General features: G+C 28.3%; 1 protein-coding gene across 1 annotated transcript; it reads right to left on the minus strand.

Moving 5' to 3' along the window:
- On the minus strand, positions 1-2,847 carry LOC103504326 (probable xyloglucan endotransglucosylase/hydrolase protein 28). The gene is made up of 4 exons (XM_008468726.3): positions 2,234-2,847; positions 2,040-2,140; positions 1,586-1,794; positions 1-830 (listed from the first exon to the last, which is right to left on the minus strand). The coding sequence occupies exons 1-4, from the start codon at positions 2,421-2,423 to the stop codon at positions 329-331; spliced, it is 1,002 nt and encodes a 333-aa protein (XP_008466948.1). The 5' UTR covers positions 2,424-2,847; the 3' UTR covers positions 1-328.
- Between the last annotated feature and the right edge of the window lie 7,013 nt (positions 2,848-9,860).

A 9,860-nucleotide genomic window follows, 5' to 3' on the forward strand; every position in this document is an offset into this window, starting at 1 on the left:
TAAATAATAATTTTTTTTTTTTGTTTTTTTAGTCTTTTATTCAAATATATGAGGGTGTAATAAAATAGTACACAAAATATGGAACCAAATTCAATATTGTAGAAACCCAAACAGCAGCCCATCAAATACTAGTGAATGTTGTAATAGAGAACCCAAGAATGTAATGAAACGTGTGAAATGAAAAAAAAGAACTATACAGATGCTCTTCAATGTGGATCTCCTATGGCACCTTCTTCTTTTCTATCACCCTCAAGAAATCTATCGACTGACATCGGTCGTCGTCTATACACAAGAAAATAACCCCCCACATGAGACCGAATGCTAATGATCAAGCAGAAGCCGATTCTGCCTGTCTTGGGTGGCTGTGGTGGTGGATTTTCCCGCGATGGCGTCTTCCTTTACCAAATGTGACAGGGTCAAAGATTCGGAGTCGTTCGGCCTCGTCAGGGTTGATCACACACTCTGATGGAGGGGTCTTGTAGCGGATGCGGTCATAGCAATAGGAGTATGTCAAGTGTTTCTTCCTGAGGCTTTCCATTTTAGCTCTTTGAGACGGTGTCATACCAGAAGGGATTGGTATGGACTTTTGGGAGTGGTCACAGCTTGAGGATTGTTCGGTTGGGTCGACGGCGCAGCCATGGAGGATAAAATTGGAGAATTCAGCGATGTATGGGGCGTATTTGTAGTTAACTTTGTATTTGCCTCCATTGGTAGCCCAAGTAGATCCATCCCAGATTGTTGCATACAAAGTCATTGGTTTAGAAGGAAAATCACCTCCCATTGTTGCCGTTCTTTTCACCTCTCTAATGGGAACATTGTCCACATAAAAGCTACATGAAAATCAAACAGAAAAAAAAAAAAGAGAGAATCAAAACCAACTATGAAAATCGATCTCATCATCCATAATCTCAATATGCGTCCTTTAAGACTAATCCCTCTTAAAGTGAAAGTAAACGTCACAAAATTGACGAATAAAGATGGGAAAATAACTTAAACAGTAAAGAATCAACACAAATATTTGAACATAGGGTGTTAGCTACAGTAGAAAAACAATTTTATAAGAGGAAATTATTCAGAATGTTTGCAGGCATGAACTGCATCCATTGAAGTGCTGATATTTTCTGTTCATAGTGATTTTCTGAATTCTTTATAATTTGTCAAGAGAGAGACCAAAAAAATATAATGATAAAAAAAAAAAGAATTTTGAATTAGTTTCCCAAGAAAATTGTTTTACATCAGTCAACAAGGTCCAACCCCAACCCAATCACATGTTTCTCTTGTAATCTTCAAATGGCAATTTTTTTGGTTCTTTTTCCCTTTTCTTTCACAGGAAAACCCAAACAGCCCTTTATCCTGTAGGAATGGGAAAAGGTGGTTTTTACAAAACAAGGGACTCAGTTTTACGGCAAAATTCAGAACCCACACTCAATTTTTTTCCCTCAAAAGAGAAAAACTCTAAATATTGTACTAATAACAAAGGCATCACATCAAAATCCCTAAAGAGAGTAAGAAAAATATTTAGCATAACAAGGAGTTCATTGTTGAAAAAGTAATGAGATTAACGTTGATTTCAAGAAGAACTTACATGATGAGAGATTCGGTCCAAAGGATGCTGTATTCATGAAAATCTTCAGATGGATCAAACCAAAGCCCATATCTTTCTTCTCTACCTATGCTTGTGCTTCCATTCCCGTAAATATTGGTTTGAATCCTCCAATCTTTGCCTCTAATATTCCCTAAGAACTCAAAATCTATCTCATCGTGGTTCTTAGCAAACATGTCTCCATTTGACATCTGAAGAAGAAAAAACCCACAAAGCTCAATCAATTTTCCCCTACTTCTTCTCATACAATTTGATTGAACAAATTTATGAACTCACTTCGTGAATCAAATAAAGAAATCCATTCTCCATCAAAACTAAAAAACAGCCACTGGTTATGTTAGATTAACCTCTAAAACAGACAAAAGAAGCAGCAATCCTTCATACAAGCAAATATTCAGCCACTATAATATGAAAAACAGAGAAGGAAGAAACTCACATAAAAGGCAACCACAACACCAGCAGTGTAATCAGAAGGCAACTTAATGGAAGCACTGAAAAACCCATGAAGGTAAAGGTCTTGAGAAACAAACCCAGAGCCTGAAAAACAAAAATCCGAAGAATCAAACGTTAAAAATTAAAAAAAAAAACCACAGGAACCCCATTTCATAAAACAGAGTTTTTCTCCCTCACCAGTCCTTTCATCAAGATGAAGATGAACTGACTTGCCATCCTTGAGAAGGACGAGATTGTCATCACCAAATAAAGGGTTATAACCTTCTTCAAAGTCGAGAATCGGGAAATTCCTCGAAGACCCAGAAACAAGAAGTGAGAAAAAACAGAGAAAAGAAGCAAAGAGAAAGGGAATTCGAAAGAAAACCATGGCAGTTAATGATTTTTGGTTTAGTGGGTTTTGAAACTGAATGGGGAAGAAGAAAAAAAGAGGGGTTTGGAATAATACTTTGCTCTCTACAGCTATGAGTGAGAGAGAAAGAGAGAGAGAGCCAAAAGATGTTAATGTGAAGAGAGACAAAGGAAATGAAATGGGATGTTAGAAAGAGCAGAGTATGTTGAGCTGTTCTTATGTAGACACATTTCTCTTACAATTTTTCTTAATTTAGTTGCTTTCCTAATCCTAATTATCTTCTTAATTTAATTCCCATCATTTTCTCTCTCTCTTTTTTTTTTTTCTTTTTCCATTTCTTAGTATTATTTTTCTACAAATTTTCAATACTAATTAGTTTGACTGAATGTTTGATTCCATGTGTGAGATTCTTTTAGTTTTATAAAAGTATATTTAGGAGGAAAAAGAATAAAACGAATCTTGAATTACAATTGGTTAACTTAATTATAATTAATATAAATTAAGTCTCTATACTTCCAATTTTATTTAATCTTATTTGCAGTAATTTTGATAAATATTTTATCCACCGTCTTCGAAAGTTAACTTTTACTTCATTGATTAAATGATAATATTAATTTTTGATGATGAAATATTCAAAATCTATACTATAAATATTAATATCAATAAAAAAAAAAATTTTAAAAAATCAACAGTAAACTTAGCAATGGAGACCAGTAAACGGAAAAGAATAACAAACTTGAATTGAGAGATCCAACTTTCAAATAGTATTAATTTTGTCTACTTAATCATATTTGGAATATAAAATAAACAACAATTATAAATAACATTTTTTAAATATGATAAAATAAATTAAAATATATATAACATATAGCAAAATTTGAGTTCTATCAATAATAGACACGTTGATCGACTTCTACCATTGTCTATCAATAAGATTGATAGAAGCATATCGATATCTAATCAATGTCTATCAATAATAGAATCTATAAATTTTATTATACGTTGTAAATATTTTGTTAAATTTTTTATTTTTTATTTTGACAAATTTTCTAGTTATAATTATACCAATGCACTTAACTTAGTTCAACATGCAAATTAAAGAAAAGAAAGAAAGAAAGAAAAAAAGGGATTTAATTGAGAAGCAAAATTTTGAATCTCTAGGCTATATAGTTGATCTCGAGTTTCTTTAAAACTCGTATTTCTATAATAATAATAGTAATAATGATGATAATAATAAAAAGAAGGAAGAATAGTATGAAAATTAGAAAACGTATGGAATCACATAATTATCGTAAACCAATGTTTAATTTTGATTATTTCGACACAAAGTTTAAAGGATTATTATAAGCAATTATTCCAACCTCCAATGACATGTTTCCACAAATACTATAATAAGAATGCCATTTTTACAAGTAATTTCGCCCACTTTTTCCCAATACCAATACTTGAAGGCCAAAAGTAAATATTTACAAGACTTTCAAACCACTTTTAATTCTTTTTGTATCTTTTTAAATTATTAGACAAAAACTTTTAAAAGCTTAAAAATTGGATAAAGTGGCAATCAAATAAAAATTAAAGATGGGCACTACAATACAAATGATGTATCTTTAGGAGGTAATATAGAATTAGTTTTTCTGAACACAGCCTTTCTGATTATGAAAAGTGGAATTGCTTTTTTATATATATATATTTGATTTAGAATAAAAATAATTATTTATTTGTTTATTTAATAGGAAAAAAGAAAAAAGAAAAAAGAAAAAAGAAAAAAGAAAAAAGAAAAAAGAAAGAAATAGTTTATAAAGAATTTAGGAAATAAAGGAATTAAAAAAAAAGAAGAGAAAAGGGAATCAAGTAGTTGCGTCCATCATCTGGCAACCGCCCCACAACATCCAATATATCCAAATCCCAATTCAGTTTGTTTCCCTTTTTCCTATTTTCCTATTTTCCTATTTTCCTATTTCTTTTATTTATAAGAACTTGAAAGTGTTAAAGAAAAGTTAATTTTGCACAAATACTATAAAACTAAGAAAACAAAACAACTGCAATGTTAACAAGAGAAATGGGTTTGAGAAAGGTTGTAATTTGGGTTGAAAAGCATTATGTTTAAAGAAGAAGATGTGTGGTTTCCGCTTGTATGGACTAATTTCACACTCCACTTACTACAACATACTTTAGCTTCTCTGCAACTATATAATCTTATTATTTTTGTTCACTCCTCTACTTATCAAAATACTATACTACTCCAATCAATATTTTTTTTAATTTCATTACTTAATTCATAATTACAATAACTTAAAATTAATTTTATATTTTATTAAATTATCCAACCCCAAACTTCAACATACTCCATTAACCTTTTCCCTGGATATTACTATTCTTTTTTTTTTTTTTTATTTCTTAAGTTGTTTATATATTTATTTCTTTTGCAAATTAGATTTTTTTTTTCTAGCTAAGTTAGATTTTTTATTTTGCAACCAAATTTAGACATGCTTTTTTTTTTCTTAAGATGAAGAATTAAGTATATATGCAAAAATCGAACTTCTAATTTCGAAGTTGATCATATACGTATTATGTTAATCGAGTTATGTTTATTTTGATAAATATAGCTAAATTTATAGCATTTGGTTGACTAATGAGTAGAAATTTGAAGTTTGATTAAATAGGCGGAAAATTTGAACTTTTGTAGACAAGGTAAGAATTAGTAGATTTTATTATTATTTATTTATTTTTGTATAGAAAAAGAGAGATAATGTTTTATGGAATTTAAATGAGAAGAAAAAAAGGGCAGTTTGAAAAAAAATTGATTGGTGGAGAAAAGTAAAAGTAAAAGTAAAAGTAAAAGTAAAAGTAAAAGTGGATGGCTCCATCCCCTTAAGGCTTAAAAACATATAAAATTCGGCGCCTTTCCCCTTTCAAACTCTACAAATGCCCTTCCTACCCTTTACTCACTCTTCTTTTCTACTTCTTTTTATTCTTATTTTCAATACTTCTTTTTCAAAATTTAATTTTCAATTCTCTTCAATTTTATTTTCTCTTTCTTTTTCATTTACACTTCTCTCTCTCTCTCTCTCTCTCTCTCTCTCTCTCTCTCTCTCTCTCTCTATATATATATATATATATATATATATATATATACTTTTAATCATTTAAATTACTGAATTTTTTAGGGAAAAAAGAAACAGTAATTATTATAAAGGAGATAGTTTTGAAATTTTAAGAAATTAAGGTTTTCTTTTAGACTCGTGATTTTAAGCAAATATGTGGTGGAGAGGGAAGTCCCGCATTTAGTTTGTGAAAGAAAATTTTAAAATTCAAATGTTAGATACAAAATTTAAAAAGTACAATTGTGATTTTGTTTAGATTGAAAACTTTTTAAAATAAATAACCAATTTTAGACTCAATGTTATGAGAAATAAACAACCCCCCTTTTCTTTGGCAAACAAAAACAACCAATGAACAAACAGATTCTCAATAAAAGTGCAATATATATATATATAGAAGAAATATGTAGCCCCGATTGAGAAATAAAAGAAAATTTTCATATTAAAAAATAAGATTTTAATCCAAATGTTATCGTAGGAACTTTTTCTCTTCTTTTCTCCTTGATGCATTTGTCGACCGCAACAAACAACGACAAGTGCATACTTTTGATAACTATACCTCTAATAATCAACTCTTGCAACCATTATTAACACTAAATTCTTGTAACAAACACATTATTGGCAATTGTTACACTCCAACAATAACATATTTTGACAACTACCTTTAACGTTGTTGATCTATTAACGAGATGTTAGATTTTTCTAACTCTTTGATGCATAATTTGTTAACTTCTAACATGGGTGAAGAGGACGTAGTATTTTTAATTTTTAATTCTTTTTTTAAAAGATTATATTATAATTACGAAGAAAAAGATTTAAATGATCTACGGCTCTTCATCTATTCCATGGAGATAAAAGCTACAATATGTAAGGAAGGAATCTAGCCTTCACAAATTACTATTACAAACTTAAATAATGGCAAGTTGTCAATAATCATGGTTACAAAATCAACAATTAAACAATAAAAAAAAATATAGAGAAGTTGACATACACACACGTATACATGATTCACTAAGAGTAGTGTATTAGCTACATCTACGAGGCAGGGAGAGAAAAATAATATTAGAGAAAATATTTTCAAAATTACAAAATAACACTACTAGGTTAGAAAGTTTATATATTATACTTATCTAAATTATATGGTCAAAATTGTAAAGAACTTGTAAATGAATGTATATGCTAGCTCAATACAAGAACGGAAGAACTTTTTGAGGGTGTTGTCCTTGTACCCATTTGTTGACCAAGGAGTTAGACTCTCGTACTAGGTTATTCGTAGCACCATGTAACGAATTGAACAAAACATTCTAACAATAATAATAATAACAATAAGGTTGAAAAATACTTTTGATCATTGAATCTTTTTAATTATAGCTAACAATTTCATTTCTAAAAATTAATTTAATTTAATTCATACAATTTAGTACCCAATAATTTAAATTTCTAAATTTGTTGTTATGAAAGCCAAATTGTTATATACGAAAACGCATAAAGTAAATGAAATTAATGAAATCGCAGAAGAAGTTGTTACAAACTAAACGACAAATACTAAATTAGTATTTGGTTAAAAGTTTATTTTCTTTTTTCTAACCATTTTAACTAAATTGTAACACTAACCAACAACGAGAAGATGACATCTCTCTCCTTCTCAAATAAATAACTTCGCTTTCACAATTTATAAAATATTCTTTTAAATCATTTATTTCAAATATACCACAAATATATATATATATATATATACACAATGGATACTTTGTTTTTTCCTTTTCAATTTTAAAATAAAATGGATGGTGTATTTTTTTGAACTCAAACTACAGCGTATTCTGTCATCCGAAAATTTAAAATTTTATAACAAATTTTCTATAATCACCCTATTTTGAAAATAGTATAAAATCAAATCCAATTGTTTAAATTAATAAAAACACAATTTAAAATTTTGAAAAAGCTAAATAGTGTATTTTGTATTCAAATTAAATTATATTTTGTTACATTTTCTTATATTTTTACTTTTATTTTGACGAAAAATCATTTTGTAATTTTGTACTGTTAAGGCTCTTTGTTGTAAACCACCTAGTAGTTACTTCCACCTTAGGGTTAGTATGAAATTTAGAGTAGGAGAAGATTCATTAACATGAGGTGGTTTGGTTTCTATATATGTTAAAAGTCATTGAAAATAAAAAAGCTTATTTTCTCCTAACTTCTAACAATTATTTGCATATTTTATTTAGTGAAAGAGTTGAAGTTTTAGTAAAATACAAAAAGAAAAAAAACATAATCAAATTATAATATTTAATTTTGAGAAGGTGTATTTTAAAATATAGAACCAAAATAAATAGATTGTAACAGAGTAATTTGGGAAATGAAAATGAGAGGGCGAGAGGGGGAGAATCTAAAAGCCAAACGGAATATAAGAAAAAATAGAGAGAGTTTCTTGTGTGGGAGGAGGGGGGAGTGGGGTCCACCATTCACGCCTTTAAAAGAAAAAGAAAAATAGAGAATGAGAAGAAAAAAAAAAAAAAAAAGAAAAGAAAAGAAAAGAAAACCGTTTTTTCTTTTGTTTATAAAGAAGTGGTGCACGTGCATGGAAAAGGTCAAGGTCACAAGCGGATGCTCCTCCACCGCGGGCCCTACCATATCATGGGTTCAACGCTATTGTGCCATTCCTCGTCTGCTGCTTCCGACTTTCACACCCACGCCTTCCTACTCTTTTTCTAAAAATAAAAACATTACTACTAACCTCAATAGCTAAATTCGATCCAATCTTTTATTTTTTAAATACTTTTCATTTCTTTTACATAAATCACCATACCATACTTTTAAATCAAATCTCTCAAATTTATTTTTTATCCAAATTCATTAATCAATCATTTCCAATGCAAGAAAATTGAATTAGCAATATATAAACTTCATACCTTCAAAATTCTCTATTTTTAATTTTATATATATATATATATATATCTGTGTGTGTCTGTGTGAAAATTGGAGTTTTTTTATTTATTTATTATTATTTGAATTGTTTTTGAAGATGAAAAAATGGGAAGAGAAAGAAAGAAAAGGAAAAGAAAAAAGGTATTGGATCGAATGGAAAAAGTAAAGTAAAATTAGTTAGTGGAAGCAATTGGTTAGATGGTGTAATTTAGTTGTGAAAATTTATGGCACATTCAAGACTTCCTATTGACTTTAAACACCTTTCATTTTATCTTTTCCTTTTCTATTCCTTTATTTTGACTTCTTTCAAAACTGTTATTATTTTTAATTCTTTATTTTTAAAGGTCATCATCATCCATTATTTATTTTCTTCTGTTTATCCTATATCTATATTATTTTAAATATAAAAATATTTATAAATATAATAAAATAAACATAGACTTGTATCGATATCGATAAATGTCTATACGAATGCATACAAAAATATGAGACCAATCTATTCATCCAGACTAACGATATAAACTTAACATTATTTATGTCCAACACTATGATCTCATTTTTCAAGTTAAAATTTATCCAACACTAATTTACTTCATTTTTATAACTAATTTTTCTAAAAGAAGAAGTTTAACAACTATTTTAAAACTACACGAACCCTAAATTAAGCCTAAGTTATTTTATTTAGTTCCAAATCCTTGTATTTTGTCAAAGTATTTAGTTTCATTGCTAGTCACAAGCTAAGGTTATCCAACAATAAGCTCAAATATATCATAGTCCTAAATAAAATAACACATTATTTTTGTTCTAAAGGTAGCTGTTTGGAAAATGTTTTACTTTCACTTTTTGCTTTTGAAAATTACTTCCATCCAATGTTTTTCTTTTCCAAAAAAAAAGAAAAGAATTCTAAGATCTAAACTATAAAGTCAAGATTTGAAAATGTTATGTTAAAGGTAATTTTCAAAATTCTGTTTAAATTTTAAATCTGGACTAAATATTCTAATATAGTATAAAATTTTACGTAGAGAAATTTAAACAAAATTTATTTGAATTATTTTCAAATATAGTAAAATGATTAAAGATATATATACACTAAACCATGATAGATCAAGATAAGCTATTATATATATTTATATCCATCACATGTTTTCAATAAAGATAAAATTGTAAAATAGTTTATAAAAAGGGATCTAAGTGGTTATATATATTTATATAAAAAAGGTTTTAAAATGTTTTTCTTTCTCTCTTAATTCATGGATTTCTAAAAGATGGATTATAGTTATAAACTTTAAGAACCCAAAAACTTCGTACGATTCTTCAATAAAATGATGTTTGATAATTAAGTCAATGAAAACACACATGATACGACACATCCTTACTTTCCACACATCGTATGAAATCAAATTTTAATACAAGGCCAAGTGATTGGTGT

The sequence above is a fragment of the Cucumis melo genome, chromosome 9, assembly GCF_025177605.1.
Source record: "Cucumis melo cultivar AY chromosome 9, USDA_Cmelo_AY_1.0, whole genome shotgun sequence".
Lineage (NCBI taxonomy): Eukaryota > Viridiplantae > Streptophyta > Magnoliopsida > Cucurbitales > Cucurbitaceae > Cucumis > Cucumis melo.

Excerpts from the sequence above, each read along its gene's own strand:
- LOC103504326 (XM_008468726.3), bottom strand. The coding sequence starts at position 2,423 with ATGGTTTTCTTTCGAATTCCCTTTCTCTTTGCTTCTTTTCTCTGTTTT. Across the intron at positions 2,141-2,233 it reads TCATCTTGATGAAAGGACTG|GCTCTGGGTTTGTTTCTCAA; the intron begins GTGAGGGAGAAA and ends TTTGTTTTTCAG. Across the intron at positions 831-1,585 it reads TGGACCGAATCTCTCATCAT|CTTTTATGTGGACAATGTTC; the intron begins GTAAGTTCTTCT and ends ATTTTCATGTAG.